The 15,050-nt window shown below is 54.3% G+C and overlaps 1 protein-coding gene across 1 annotated transcript in view; it reads right to left on the bottom strand.

Annotated features, from left to right (window-relative positions):
• Positions 1-14,377, bottom strand: part of EN2 (engrailed homeobox 2) — a 15,057-nt gene extending 680 nt beyond the window's left edge. The window contains exons 1-2 of the mRNA XM_044425002.1: positions 13,735-14,377; positions 2,174-2,722 (exon numbers count right to left, since the gene is read on the bottom strand). Coding sequence (XP_044280937.1) covers positions 2,174-2,722; positions 13,735-14,377 — 1,192 coding nt within the window. The remainder of the gene's footprint in view (positions 1-2,173; positions 2,723-13,734) is intronic.
• Positions 14,378-15,050: the final 673 nt, after the last annotated feature.

Genomic DNA, 15,050 nt, shown 5'->3' with positions numbered 1-15,050 from the left:
GGCTGCAGCACCGGCTCGGCTCGGCTCGGCTGGGGGCGGGCGGCCGCTCGCCTGACAGCCTCTGGCCGCCCGGCCCGCAGCCTCGGCGAAGGGCACGTGGCCCTCGGCGCCCCTTCGCGGCCGGTGCCGGGCTGGCGCTGGGGCGCCGGCGCGACGGGCAGCGGGCAGCGGCGCTCCGTCGGGCGGGCAGCAGGCTGGCTCGGCGCGCCTCGGCGCAGCGGACGAGGCCCTTTCCTGAGCCCCGCTCCGTGCGTCCGCGGGAGCCGCGTCCCCGGGAGGGCCCGTGCGAGGGGCGCGTCTCGGCCGCGGCTCCGGCCCGTCCTGAGCAAGGACGAGGCTGGCGAATTGCCGTGGGGGAGGCGAGCGCGACTGAGGCTCTGATCCCGGGGCTGCGGGAGGAGGCGGGCGGGCGGGCAGGGAGGGGGAGGGAGGGGGAGGGGGAGGGGGGAGGGAAGCTGTTTTTTTTCCTCGCGAGCCAGCGCTTCCAAAGGGTTAGCGAAAAGACTCTCGGGCTTTTGAAAAATACCCGGGGTTATCCCGGTTGTTGTTGTTGTTTTTTACTCCAGTGCACACGCACAACCGCCGGAAATGTATGAATACCAAATGAATTACATAAAGGAAAAGAAAAGACACTGCTGCTCTTGAGCTACAATAACAATAAAACATCTTGCCTACTTTCTTAATCTCTAGAAAAGACTCAGAAATCATTGTGGGTGTAACTCGCTTCCCTACCAGAGCTTCTATTCCTCGGTTCTTTTATGCAAGCCCCGCATGTTAAACGCCGAAACGTCCCCTGCCATCAGGCGATTTCTCCTTTTCCTTAAGAACAGGAATCGCATCCTTTGCGCGAGAGGAAAGCTGGATTTTTATTCCTCTAACGTCGACCCAAGATTTTACAATCTCCGTTTGCTTGTGGCATGGAAGGCGCAGGCCTTTCTAAATGTTTGTTTTAAACTAAATCGCCCTGCCGCGTTGGTATTTTGTCCAAATGTTGCAACCCCAAATGGCAATAATTATGCTCTGCATTATTATCTCCACGCTAGCGGCATCCTTCGGAAGGAATTAACTTTCGCGTTGGCCTGGACCAGGGTAAGGCTCTGTGATAATTAAATATTAACAAAGGAGGAGACGGGAGAACAATGGAGCAAATTTCGAATCAGACGGGAATACGCTCCGGCAGCGAAGGGGGCTGCTGCCTAACTCATCCTTAACTCATTTATTCGTCAATAAAAGGTCTGGAAACAAAGGGCAAAGTCCACTCAGAAGAATAAAGCAAGAGGCAGGATCCGGTTGTTTTCCAGTGAGAAAACGACACTGAGCGGGCTCGTCATTCTCCTCACCTTGGAGCAAAACAGCCTCTGCTCTCCCTGGCGAGAAAGAGGGGCGCTCCCCGCGGACGGCATCTCCGGGCCCGGGACTGCTTTGCGAGGCACGGCCTGTGGAGCCCCACACACCCTCCTCAGCCCAGCAGGCCAGCCTCTCCTCCGTCCCAGCGCCCCAGAAGGAACTTCCCGCGCCCCTTCGTGCGGCGAGGCTCTGCGCGGAAGTAAGGACAGCAGAGCGCGAAGGATGGGCCGAGTGGCCGCGGCCTGCTCCGCGCTGCGGGCTCCTCGGCGCTGCCCCGGGACCCTCCCTGGCCTTCCCCGCGGGCAGCTGCTCTGGCCGCAGACCCGGGGGCCGATGGGCAGCCTGCCGAGGAGCGCTAACATAATATCGCCCGTTTCACGCACACGCCCGCTCCCAATTTTGGAAGCATGGAGGAGGGAGAAATCAAGCGGACCCCCACCTTCCGCCCAGGCTGCTCTGCTGCAAGAGCTCGGCATTGCTCTGGACTGCCAGAAATCGCTTTGTGTGCGTGTCGGGCGCAGCATTTCGCCGTCTTCTGCCCTCTCTGAGTTATCCTCACGCGATTAAATCCCTCCCATTATTGCCGCCCCTCCCTTGGACAGATATGTATATAGTAACACGACTTTCCAAATTGCCTCGTGTTAAAGCCCGGACCGGTACGAGACGCCCCCCCCCCCCGCCCGCCCGCCAGAGCGAGCTCTGGCAGCGGCCGGCGGTGCTGCTCCGGGCCGGCGACGGCTGCTCGGGGAAGAGGGAGGGGGCTGCCGGAAAAGCTTGGCGACCCCTCCCGAGGGGGCGAACGAGCCGCTCCGCAGCCGCCCCTTACCTGACGAAGGCCTGTCCGAGTAGCGGGTGCAGTACACCCAGGCGGGCCACAGCATGGGCTGCCCGCTGGGGAACGAGCTGGCCTGGGAGCTGTCCGAATCCGAGCTGAGCGACAGATCGCCGCCGCCGCTGCCGCCGCCCCCGCCGCGGGGCTTCAGGGCTCCGTCGAGCTCGCCCGCGTCGCCTCCCTTCTTGGCCGGGGCCAGCGCTTTGGAGCCGCCGCCGCCGCCTTCGGCCAGCGAGCCAGAGGTCGGCGCCGCCGAGGGGCTCCGGGCGCCGAGAAGCTGCTGCTGCTGCTGCTGCTGCTGCTGCTGAGTCGGCTGCTGGTCCGCGGCGACGCCGCTGCCGGCCCCGCAGGTGCCGTCGTCCTTCCGCCGCCCGAACTCCGGCCGCAAGATGTTGTCGATGAAAAAGTTGGTGATCCGGTGCGGCGGGTGCTGGTGCGGGTGGTTGCCGGGCGCCTGGAGCGCCCGGGGCAGGAGCATCGCCCTCCGCCGGGCGGGCTCCCCGTCGCTGCCGCCGCTCGACTCCTCCGGCGCTGGCGCTGGCGCTGGCGGCGGCGGCGGCGGCGGCGGCGGCGGCTGCTCGGCGCCGTCGTCTGCCGGGCGCTGCTCCTTCTCCTCCATGCTGCCGCGCGCGGGTGCCCGGAGGCTGCCCGCCCGCTTTGTCTGCGCGCGCGTCGGGGCTGCCCCTTCCCCGCACGCACCCCGCTCGCCCGCCTCCGCTCAGCGATCCAGGTCCCGACTTCGCCGAAGGAACCGGCGCGGTGTGCGCGCGCGCGCGCGGGGGCGCGAGGGATGGCTAGAATCCTTGCCGCCGCCGCCGCCGCCTTCTAGCGCCGTGGCCGGTTCCCCGCGACACCCCCTGCTCGCCTCTCAGTCCTGCAGCCCCCTCCTGCGCTCCTCGCCCCGCAGCGTATTCATCCTCGGGACTCTCATCAGCCCCCCCGCCCCCCCGCTCGTCCGGCTTCCGAGGGCGAGACCGACAAGGCACCGCCGGGCTCTTTGCGGGAGCAGCAGTTAAGTAAGAAAAGATGGTGACGATCCTCGCAGGCGGAGAAAGTCCGTGCGGCGCCGTGTGCCGGGCTGGCCAAGGCGCCCGCCTCGCTCCTCGCTCTACCCGGCGCGCCGCAAGCGCCGGCTGGAGACCCGCAGAGGCATCTGGACCAGCCCCGCCGGCCCCTGCCTCTCCCGCCCCGCCGAGCCAAGCTCTCCGAGTCGCATGGGTGGGGGCGAGGGCGGACCTCTCTCACCTGGCCCGGCTCGCTCGCCCGGGCTCTCGGTAGTGGGGGCGTGAATTTAGAAGCCACTTAAACTGAACCTGAAATACTTTCACTCTGGATTTTTGTTCTTATTTTTAATAGAGCCCTTCAAGTGACGTTGCAAGGCCGGTATCCTAGACACGTGCCTTTGGCCAATGGCAGAATAGGCTCTTCCACACGTGATACAGTAGCACTCTAGTAAATGACAGGAGTAGTCCCCCTCCTCCCGTCTCTGCATGCCCCCTCCCCCTGATTTTAAAGCGGCAGCATCCTCTCTTCTCGAGAAGCTTTTTTTTTTAAAGAAGGAATGCAGAAATTCCTTAGTCCTCTAGACAAGGGATGGATTCATCACCCTTTGCCTTGCTGATCTGTTTCCTTCTCTATCTTTGTCTGAAGAAGGGCTCTCGTACACATTAAAAATGCCATAATGTTTACAATTGGAGTTGGGAGGGGGAAGGAGAGGAAGACCGAAAAGGGGGGCGAAATCCCACAATTCCTTGCAGAAATAATATTAAATGAACCAGTGCGATACAAAGGGACCTTTTTGTGCTACCGATTTATGGGTGTGTGTGGGGGGGGGGGGGAATCAAGGGCAGCTAATTTTAGAGCAGTCTCTCTCGCACTCTTTCTTTTTTTTTGTCTTAATGTTTCTTCGCCCCCAGCCCGCGCCGTCTTCCTTTTTGTAATTCCGAATTCTGCAGGACAAGGCAGCCAAACATCACGGGTTCCTGTTTATGTTTGTGTTCCAAGTAGCCAGCCTGCACTGGGGCTGTTATTACTGGTAGGTGCTGTACAATAAACATAAGACGGTATGATAATTGAATCGTGGAGCTGAACGCTGGACAAGAGCCTTTGATCATTTATTCCAGCTTCAAAAACAATATTAAACAGAGAGGTTTTTCATTGAGAGGCAGGGGAATGTGAGGCTCCCCCTTTCCCCAAGCACTTTAAATCAAGACAATCAAATGATTAACACAAAATATATTATTAGGGAATTATCATTATTATTGTTGTTGTTGTTGTTCCCAGTTTTAATCTGAAAATAATGGTGCAAAGCACTAAAGACGGCCAGGACTCTGAAGCGGGCGCTGGCCGTCGTTCTAGGCAGGGCCGGCCGTCGACTTTCTCGAGAGGCTCTTCCTTGGCCCCGCTAGGGCGCTTGTTGTTGTTTTTACGCGCGAGCCTCTCCCCGCACCCCCGGCCCCCCGCCCCAGGGAGCGAAAGGCAGGACAGTGTTCCCCCCAGGCCCTCTGCGGGGTCTTTGCTCGGCTGCTCTTGAATTTGTGAAAGTCACCCAGAGGTCAGTGTCGCGCGAGGGGGTTAGCGCTGTTTTTAAAAGGCAGCCGCCACCGCGAAGGAAAAGTAAGGAGAAAAGGGGGGGGAGGGAGGGAGGGGGTCGCAAGCCACGGCCGTGCCGCGGGGGCGGGAGAGGACGCGGGCCCGCGAGGAGGCGCAGCCCGGAGCCGGGACCGCCGCGTCCCGCCGGCCGCCGCCTGCCCCGCGGGCGCCCGGCCCCCGCCCCGCTCGCCTCGGCCCCGGAGCCGCGCCGGGAAGGGGAGGGAAGGGCAGGGTAGCGGGCGCGGGGAGAGCGGGGCCGGGCGCGCCGAGGCCCCGGCCTCCGCGGCGGCTGCATGGGGCCCGCCTCGTCTCTCGCCGGGGCTCCGCCGCACGCCGCAGACCTCGCATGTTCCTGGGGCAGATCAAGCGGACTTGCGAGAGCACCAACTTCAGGGGAGGCGAAGAACCGGGCAGCCGGAGCTAACAGCACCTTGCTCTCATCCGGCGCATTATTCTTCGCTGCTGTTTGGTTCGCTCTGTTGCTAATAGTAGTAGCAGCCGTGTCAGTCGTGGTAGTAGTGATGCGCACTTAGCAGTCGGTAAGCACCATTTGGCACTATTTTTAGTGCTAGACAGCTGCTCTCAAGGGGGGAATGCAAAACATTGGAGGCTGTGGGCATAAGAAACTTCAGCAGCCTGGTAGAAATGGAAATGTAAAAGAAATAGGTTACTGTCATTGGCCGAACACGGCCAGTCCGCATACACGCACGCAAATACTCGAAAGAAATGGGATTGACTTCCACCTAAACTTGTTTAGGGTCGAAGTTCACATTTTGAAGTTTGCAGAAAGCCGACTGGGATACTCGATCTGCTTCTCGTGAACCTTTAAGTTCGTGTTGCTGAAACTCAGAGCCTCCCTTCGTCAGCTTTCTTAACTCTTGCTTTTGTATCACCCAGAATATTACACAATTTTCTGCTTTCACACATTTGATCTCACCCTCTTTTTTGTAATCCTGTATAGTTTACAGTGAGTGGGCACAAAAAGTGATCAAGTAGTCCTGATCTAAAGCGTTTGTGCTCTAACAAGCACCTTGAGGTTAATTTCTTGAAGTGCCCCATGGAAAGCGATTAGGCTGTCTCCCAAGAAGTATTTTCTAATTACTTGGAAGACCTGGCTTTCTTAGTACCCCATAATTAAACGTGTCCAAGGTGTTGCACTTCAAATATTTTGCTGCAGGGCGGACCCCAAGTTATTGACTTGAGCTTAAAATATCTTGAAGTAAACATTAGCTGTCCAAAGTATCCAGCAATGCTTCTTGTCACTTAGTGCTGACCACACTTTAACATGTCTATTTGTTAAAATTATCTTCATGCACTAAATACTCAATTACAGGAGAAGAATCCAGAAAAATTCCTTAGATAAAATTCAAAGTACATGATAAACAAAGGCTGTAGCAAAACAATTATTGAAACTGACGCTCCTCTGGCTTAAATCCCAGTTTTGTGGGATGGGTAGGGGGCTTTTGGGAATGCAGGGAGGAGGAATGGAGTGGGGGCTAAAGGAAAAATTAGTTAACAGATACCTTAACATTCCTCCTATCATTTTAAAAAGCTTTCAGCCGCAGTTTTATTTTCAGAAGGAAATTCTAGGTTTGATAAAGTGTGTGTATTATTTAAATATTAATATTAATTCAAAATGATGTATAACACATGTCAAGGTGTTTATCCTTGTAAATAGACATATACAGTCTGCAAGCGAACCTTGTAAAGAGACCAGAAACGCAGTGAGAAGTTAGTGCACATTCTATCAAAAGACCAGCTAAGACGACTGTGAAACAAACCTGCATGTGTGAATTCTAAATAAAGGCATTTCCTCTTCCTCCCCACGTTTTTATTGAAGTTGGTGTGGAAGGTATCCTTGCCTCTTTATACTAATCCACATCTCAATTAAACCGAAATGCTCGGATTTAAAACAATTGCCTGCCTTACTTTAACCACCTTCCTCGGTAATAAACGCCAGTGAATTCCGCGGGACTCCGGGCACGGTAGATGCGTGTTGGACGGGAGCCTAATCCAGAGATGCAGGCACAGCGGGGCTGGCGGGGCGCAGCCCTTGGAGCCGGGCTCCAGCTCCTGGTGAGCTTATGACCCGCACCCAGGCAGCCCGGGCCTCTGCCCCGGGCCGCCTGCCCTGCCCTGCCCTTCCCCGGGGCGGCCGCGCGCTCCCGCGGAGAAAGCCGCTCCGAGGGGGCGCTTCGCCTCCCCCCCCCCCACGCCCCGGAAACGCATCTCTGCCCCGTGCTCGCCCCGGACTGCCTCGCAGGTCTGATGGAAAGGCTAGACTGTCATGCTCCAGGCGGGCCAGAACAGGGCGATTTGTATCATGACTCTGCTAACCTTGTCTCCAGCAGCTTATACCGGTTGATACGGTGAAAGTTAGAGGTAATGAAAGCAATTAGATAGGCCAGACTCTCGCTGGGCTTGTCTGTCACACAGTCGGAAGAGATGACCTGAGCCTTCTGAAAGCTGAATCATAAAGGGCGGCAGGGGTGGAGGAGTGGCGGGAGAGAAATAAGGAAGGGAAGGTTTAGCCGATCCTGGACTAGGCTTGCCTCGTAGTTGGGATTCTTTACGATCCAGCACTCGGGGAGGGACAGCTCCAAAGGATCAAAGCAAACATCAGCAAAACATGAATCAAAGCCAAAATATATGATTAAAAACTGCAAAACACGTTAAAAAATCATGCCTCTCCATAGCCTGCTCCTTCCACAAAAGGCTCAAATGTTATGTGCAAATGGCTGGCGGACATCAAATTTAACAGAATTTTAGGAGATTTCTATCCCACAAAACTCTTGGAATACCACCTCGGCACATACTTTCCCTGAAGAGTCCAGGTTTCAGAAAAGATGGTGAAAGACGGCATGTTGGGGTTTGGAAATGAAATATTCAACTAAAAGGTAACGGACAGATTTAACTCCCCCCATGAGACTGGCTTCTAGTACACAAGGACACGTGGAGGACTTGGAACAAGTTACTTTAAATGTAAACTCATTGGACTGCTTTAACTGACCCGCTCGCGTGTGAACCAGCTTTTTCTATGCTTTGGAACCCAGGAAAGGAGCAAGGAGAAAGACTTGACACTTGAATTTTGTATGATCGAAAAGTAACTGAACAAGACACACATTTATTGCTTAGGACGCTGTATCCAAGTCAGCCAGAAATTAATTCAGTATGCAAGACAGAAAAAGAAGAAATTTGGAAGTGGCCAGCTGTCCCCAAAAAGCTTGACTAGCAAGACACGAGGCTGCACCTTTCCCGGGGGATCAGGCCGCTGCTCACGCTCTTGCAGGGCGCTTGGGGCGGCAACGGGGCTTCCTCCTGCGTTGCCACAGTGGCAGGTCTCCTGCCTGCAGCCCAATCCGCAGAGATATTAGGCCGTTTTACACGACGTATTAACCCCACATACCTTCGCCTGGAAGCATCCCATGAATGCCAGAGAAATTTCTTTAAATAAGCTGCTTAAGACTATTTATTCATTTCTTTTCTGTGCTTTATAGCCTGTGGTTCTATACTGTCATGGACTCAGGGCAGCTTACAATTAGAGAACAGTACAATATATTCATAAGCTAACATGTAATGGAAACAGTCAGAAGCAAATCCCTTCCTTGTACCTTGATCTCAAACACTTTATCTAGGATCATTTCCAGGGAGTGGAAATCTACCCCCCACCCCACAGTGCCTGGGTATACAAGTGACCAGGGTGGGGGAAAAGCTGCCATTCAGGTGAATTGGGATTGTCTCACTCAAGTGATAGACCTGAGCTAAGATGTGAGGCCAGGCGTTTCTCTCAGAAGCATTTTTTTCCTTGCAAAGTATTCCAAAGCCATGAGGAAAGAAGGCCTGGATTTTCAACTTTGTGTCTTACCTGTGTCAAACATGCATCAATTTGACCACTTCTCACCAGTTCCAGACCAGTATTCCCAGTTTAATTACCATTACCCAGCTTCTAATAGATTAGTAAGAATGGCCCTGCACATGGACACGGGAATGTTTTATACTATCATTAGTCAGCCATGCTCACTTTTATGATAAGATTCTCTTTGGAATGAGAAAAGTAACTTTGTAACTACCTAGATGATGAGGGGGCAGAAGAAGATTCGGATCACAGCATATTCGCCTTAACCTGGAGAGTGTACAAAATGCGTTTTGGAAGCGATAGGAAACATATGTGTGATTCCCTGCTGACCGAAGGCATAACCTGCTTATGACGAAGCAGAAAGACTTCCAGAGCTTACCAAGGGCTCTGCATAAGGAAGAGGAGTGTGGTCGTGGTGTGTGTGTCAGGAGTGGGGGCAGAAGAAAAAAATGCTGGTGTGGGGGAGGGGTGCCTGTATTTGAATATGGATACAACTCCAAAGCTCAATTCCATGTCCATACACAACAAAGAATGTGGTTTTTGCTAAATAATCTACGATCTCTTGCTCTGACTTTTTTTGTCTGTCCCTATCTTCTGATATAAATCTTTCCCGCCCACTAACGAATTTGTCCCTCTGTCCATTATTTCAACTTCATCTTCCTTTCCCTTTTTCCTTAGTTTGCCTATCACATTTCCATCTACATATAGATGCCTCACTACATTATTTTTCTTGTCTTCTGTTCATACTAGAGATTTACTTGAGATGATTTGTTTATCTTAAAGTTTACACTGCTATCATAGAATTGCTCCAAAAGTAACACTCGTAATAGTATGCAGAGCTTCAAATGTCACATGTATCTATGGAACAAAGTGGTTGACAGACTAATTCAAAATAATTTCATTTGAGTTCCATTTTCTTTGGAAAAAGAAACGTGTTCTCAGTTTCGTTTGTCTTTCTACGTGGAGGCAACACATAATACAGATATGGAACGACTCTACTTTTCTTTTCCCAAGGAACTTAAAACAATACTATGAAGTTTCTCCTAAGCATGAAGACTGCTAGAATGGTGTTTGCTTATTTAGCTCAACACTGTAACTAAAGCCAGCTGTTGAACCCTAGAGTTAACTTTTTCTCTCACCACCTTTAATAACAGGAAGAAAAGCAAACTATGGATTCAATCGAACTAGCAAAAACGGAAGGATAAAAGAAATATTTTATTCTTTCTTTAAATTTCAGTCTATGTAATGGGCTATAATTATTTCATCAGTCTTTTAAAGCATCTTTCCCAAGAGAAATTGAGTTAATTTACAGAACTTGGATTTATTTTAACTTCTTAGTTATCTATCTGAAGACAGACAGAAGGAGCAATATATGCACAAAACTTGTGTCTCCATCAAGCTCTTTATGCTGTATCCTTCCTCCACTCTGCCTATCCATTTTAAGGGTCTTGCATAAAGTTTTGGATGTTTTGCTAGAATTTAGAAAAACTAATCCTTATAGACACAACAGCTTCTGTTGGGAAGGTAAAGTCTGGCAATTCTATACTAGATTGAGTATTAGCAGAGACCTGGAAAGGGAAATGGGATCTCATCCTAGTCTTCCCACAAATGCAGCTAATGCTCTTAAATGCCTTTGGATTTACACCTCAGTAGTTACTGAGAGACAGAAGCTGTTCTTGCTCTCTAACAGTATGATTTCAGTTCCAACTGCCCCACTAGATAATCAACTTTTATGGTCTTCAGTACACTACTTTCCAGCTGTTTGACTGGAAGGACAGACTGAATTCTAGGAGCGTCCATGCAACTCTAATCGGACAGTAAAACACGACTTTGTTCCATTTCTGCATTTTGCATGTTTCAATTCCTTTAGGCAAATATATTGCAGATAATATCGTGGTCATATTTTGGACTGGAAAATTCAAATGCTTACTAGAGTGAAATATCATAGTTTGTCTATTTGTGACAGGAGATTCTCTGAGGACAAACAGCTGAAGTTCTGGCAACCTGTTGGAGATGGCAATGTAGCCAAAAAGGACTTATTTTAAAAGGAAAACCCCAAAGATTGGGCTGGCTTTAGAAGAGACCCACTGAACTCAGGGGTACAAGTTATTCCTGACAAGCATAAGTAAGTCCCATTGATTTGAATGCCCTGCTGCAAGCAGGACAGAGGCAGCAATCAGGCCCTTCTAATAGGACTTGCAGAGTAGACGTGCATAGGATTGCACTGTAAACCTGGATCCAGCCCAACTAGGTTGGAATTACCGAAGAGACTTCAGGCCATAGTACACTAGTGTGATTACAACCAAGTGGCAAAATCCCCCATTTCACAAGGTACTGGAAGGTGGCAGCTTTTTTTGATTCCTCAGGCTCTGGTGAGAATCTGCAATCTATGAAGAGCCCTGCTGCTTTTTCTATAGATTGCGATCCTCCGCTCAGCGCACTGTGTGAAGAAAAATCTCACTGATTGGATTTAGGATAGGGCGCCATTCCGTGATACCTGAATCTTCCATCCCTTTTGGCACCTCAGAGGGCTGCAGGGCGACACCTGAAGCGAAATGCATGTTTGGGACAGGAGGACTCGGCTGTAGGCAGCCTGAGCCCCGGAATGCAGGGCTGCTGTCCCTCCCCCATGCGAAATGCTGGAGTAAATGTGTTTGAGTGCTGGTTGTCTTGGATCCAGTGGTTCGAGTTTCAAAGGCGAGGGCTGAAAGCTCTCAAATGATCTAGTTTTTGAGGGGAGGGGGAGGTGGAAGGGGAAGGAAAGTCAACTCGCAAAATCCAGCCTCTGCCCCTACCTCCAGCGTTAAACGGGTGCATCTGGAAAGAACGGCACTGCCCTTTCTCAATGGAGCCACTTCTTTATCCTGTTCAGCACCAAGGAACTGCGCAGTCAGATCCTATGGCTGTTGACTTGGAAACAGGTCTGACTTCAATGCGACTGACACTCAAATAAGCCTGTATAAACATCTAACTCCGTTGGATTTACTTCTGAGCAGACATGTATGGGATTGTACTATGAAGTTGTTTTACGGAAATAACCTTTCTGAGTATCGTGGAAGATTGCAATCTTAAACACGATTGCGCTTGGCCATGGCCCACCCGTGACCGCGGGCTCGGCATAGGCGAAACATATCGAGCTGACGTTAAACCTTTTGCTGCCCGTTGATGCCGGGTGCCTCTCTCTCCTTTCAGGGCATGTGTCTAGGATCCCAGCGCCTCCATGTGAATCTCTCTAGCTGGCGTTCTGTGGGGTGTTCTCCTCTTTTCCGTTGTTAACTTGTTTTCACCAGGAATTCATACAGGATATTGTAGAATACAAGTTGTCTTGTTAGGAATGATTACAGTGGTCCTCAAGAACTAACGCATCTGCCTTCTTGTCAAAACGCCCCTTTCCCACAGCCCAGCGAATTATTTCAAATTCTGGGAATCCTCTGGCAGCCCCCCTTTCTGCCCAGAGCACAAACCCTGCGCGGCGGCCACCACGCTCCGTCCAGTGCGAGGGCTCCTTACAAGCGCGGCTTCGCTTCCGGGTTCGGGTAGGTTCTCCGGCTGCCACCGTGCTCCCCCCTTACCTCGCAGGAAGCGCCGTTGACGCGGGTGCATTTACTTTTGAGTAGGCACGCAGTTGAGCTTTCGTGGGGTTTGCGACAGCAGCCTTTTAGATCTGTATACAGGTTTTGTTCTAGACATTCTTCCTCATGTTTCTTGCCCTTATATATACAGCAAGTGCAGCCAGTTAAACGGCTAATAAGTCCTCCTGAAGCTTAAATAATTATTGGTATCTTTGAAATCACTGTACTCTTCTCATTTAGAATTCAGCGCCTTAAACTTTGGCTACAGCAAATAAGTAATTATGCTTTGACCCTCGCCATAATTTAGTTGTGCTATGACCCTAAGCATCCTTGGGAATAAGTTTCCGTGTAGTCAGGATTGTGGAGAACGGTTTATTTTTCAAAGCAAGATAAAAGTCCATAACTTTAAAAAAAAGCTGGGTGAGAACTGCGATCCACAATCTGTTTAAGACAGATTATACCAATTTAATCAAGATGAAATTGATTTAAATGAGGAAGTGGTTGAACTGATGGACTATCGTCCCCCACTACCCCCGAATAAAATAAGACAATGTATTGCTTTGTGAATAATTGCCATATAAGATCGATTGGAAAAACAACACGGAGATGAAGTTCAGGACAAATAAACAGGGCTTTCAGTTTTGAAGAAGCATTTGAAAAAGAGATTTTAGACGCGATCGGCTTCTCTGGAGCGACGCCTAAGTCAACTAAATCAACCAGGCAGGGTTTTAGTCGTTTCATATCCCATTGATTCGGGCTTAATGGGGACGCGGATCGCGCGGCGCGGGGAGAGCCCTGGCTGCGCTCAGCAAGGTTGCCGCTCTCGGGCTCGGGGCGTGCCTGGCTTGCCGGCCCGGCTGCCTCAGCTTCGCCGGATCCGCTGCTGGCTGGGCTGGAGGGGGCAGCAGCCGCCCCACGTGCGAGCGGCTTCACTGGTAGCAGGCGCTGCGGCGAGGCGAGGCGAGGGGAGGGGAGGGGAGACCGGCCGGGCAGCGGCGGCGTTGTCTCCCGAAGAGCGGCAGCCATTGGCGGGGGGAGTTTGGCGGGGGAGGGCTCGGTATTTGCCTATATGTAGAGGCATCTAATGCAATATTCATGGCGCCGCGTCACGGGCGATTCTGCCGCGGCCCCGCGCGCGGCAGAAGGACTTTCCCCGCGCCCCCTTTGGAGGGGGGGGGGGCTGCCGGCCGCACCGCGGCGCTTTTCGGCCAGCTCACGGGTCGGACAGAGCCGCGGCCGCTCCCCGGATCTGGCCCGGTGCGTCTCCGCAGCCCCCAGCGCAGGACCCATTCAAGCCCCGCCAGCTCCGCACGCCGAGGAGAGAGGGAGGGGAGACCTCAACGCCCAGCTCCATGCAAAGGCTGGCGCCCCTCTCGGGGGCGGCCTCTCTCGGGCAGATTTTCGCATTCATCCGCGCGGAGGGCAGAGGCGGCTGGCCACGGCTTGCTGCCCGCGCCGCGCCATGCCGCGCCTTTGAACGACCAGCCCGAGCCCGAGGCCCCTGTCAGGCCGCCCCTCCCTGCCTGCCTGCCTGCCTGCCTGCTCCGCGGGGCGCGGCAATCCTGCCCCGCGCTGGCGGCCGCGCTCGGTCCCGCCGCTGGGCGGGGCTCCCGGCTGGCGCGTAAAGGCGCGCGGGTCCCGCCGCGGGCCGCTCCCTTCCCGGCCCGGCCCTGCCCGGCCCGGCGGCCGCCGCCGCGGAAGCCACGCAGCTAGCCAGCTGGAGCAAAAGCGCGGAAGGGCCGGCCTGGCCCGTCCCGTCCCGTCCCGCTGGAGCCCCTCGGGCGCGGGAGAGGCCGCGCATGCCACCTGCCGACCCGCCGCCGCAGCGCGCCCGCGCGGAGAGTTGCGCCGGCGGCCCTCGTCTGGCCGCCTCCGCGTCGCCAGCCAGAACCGCGCGCCCGCGGAAGGCAGGCCGCTTGCTCGCTTGCTCGCGCCGGAGCCGCCCGCCACCGTCTTGCTTAGGATCGGCTGCGGGGAGGCCGGGCTTAAGCCCGCTTTCTCCGCAGATAAATTCTGCGCGGGGGCGCACGCCTTGGCCAGAGCGCCCCGACTAAAGTTTAATGGTTCGAAGTTGAGCGTATGCGTGATGACGCCCTTTCTAACTGTTGCTTTTGCTGCCTTTCGTAACCCGCCCCGCGGCTTTGAAAGGCGGCACGCCAGCCCTTCGCACGCCGGCATGCCGCCCCTTGGCTGTAGGCCACCTCGCCCGACTGGCCGACTGTATGATATCGGGCTCTTTCAGGGATGCGTTGCTTGTGAAGCCAGACGTTAGACATCAGAGCAGCGCAGTTCTGAGGCGCCTACTCCGAATCAAGCCGCGCTCGGTTCAGTGGGACGCGTCCGCACCTGCACGGGCGTGCGAACGCTCCGGTCGCGCAGCAGGACGTCGGCCGCCGCCCCTCCCGTTCAGCGGGCGCGCAAGGCCGGCCGCGAGCAGCGCGGCTTTTCCAGGCCGGCCGCCGGGCAAACGCCCGCCGGGCGCGCAGAAGCGATCCCGCCGACACAGGCGCGGGCGATCACGGGGCCCGCCGCGCCGCGCTCCTCGGGCCACGCGCCCGCCGCCTCTGCCGGCTCGGGCCGCACCCTGCGGACGGCCTTGGTTGCCTCTTGCCAGGCGCTCCACGGTGCGGTGGCGCGCCCATTTTGGAGCACGTCAGGCTCTGCTAGGTGTCACCCAGCCTGTGCCTCCATCTCGCTCTGCCCAGCAATGCGTTCATTCCTTTTTATCTTTGGCCTCCAGGTTCTTCAGGAAGTATTTATCTTGTCTGTCTGGGGTGTCTCCACTCCGTTAGCCAGCGGAAAGCCCCCTTCCCCAGCCCTTTCTCTCCCCTTCTCAGTCCAGCCCAGCCCG

The sequence above is a fragment of the Varanus komodoensis genome, unplaced genomic scaffold, assembly GCF_004798865.1.
Source record: "Varanus komodoensis strain SLA01 unplaced genomic scaffold, ASM479886v1 scaffold15, whole genome shotgun sequence".
Taxonomy (NCBI): Eukaryota; Metazoa; Chordata; class Lepidosauria; order Squamata; family Varanidae; genus Varanus; species Varanus komodoensis.
Note: the sequence above shows the minus strand (reverse complement) of the source record. Positions and strands in the feature narration are given on the sequence as shown.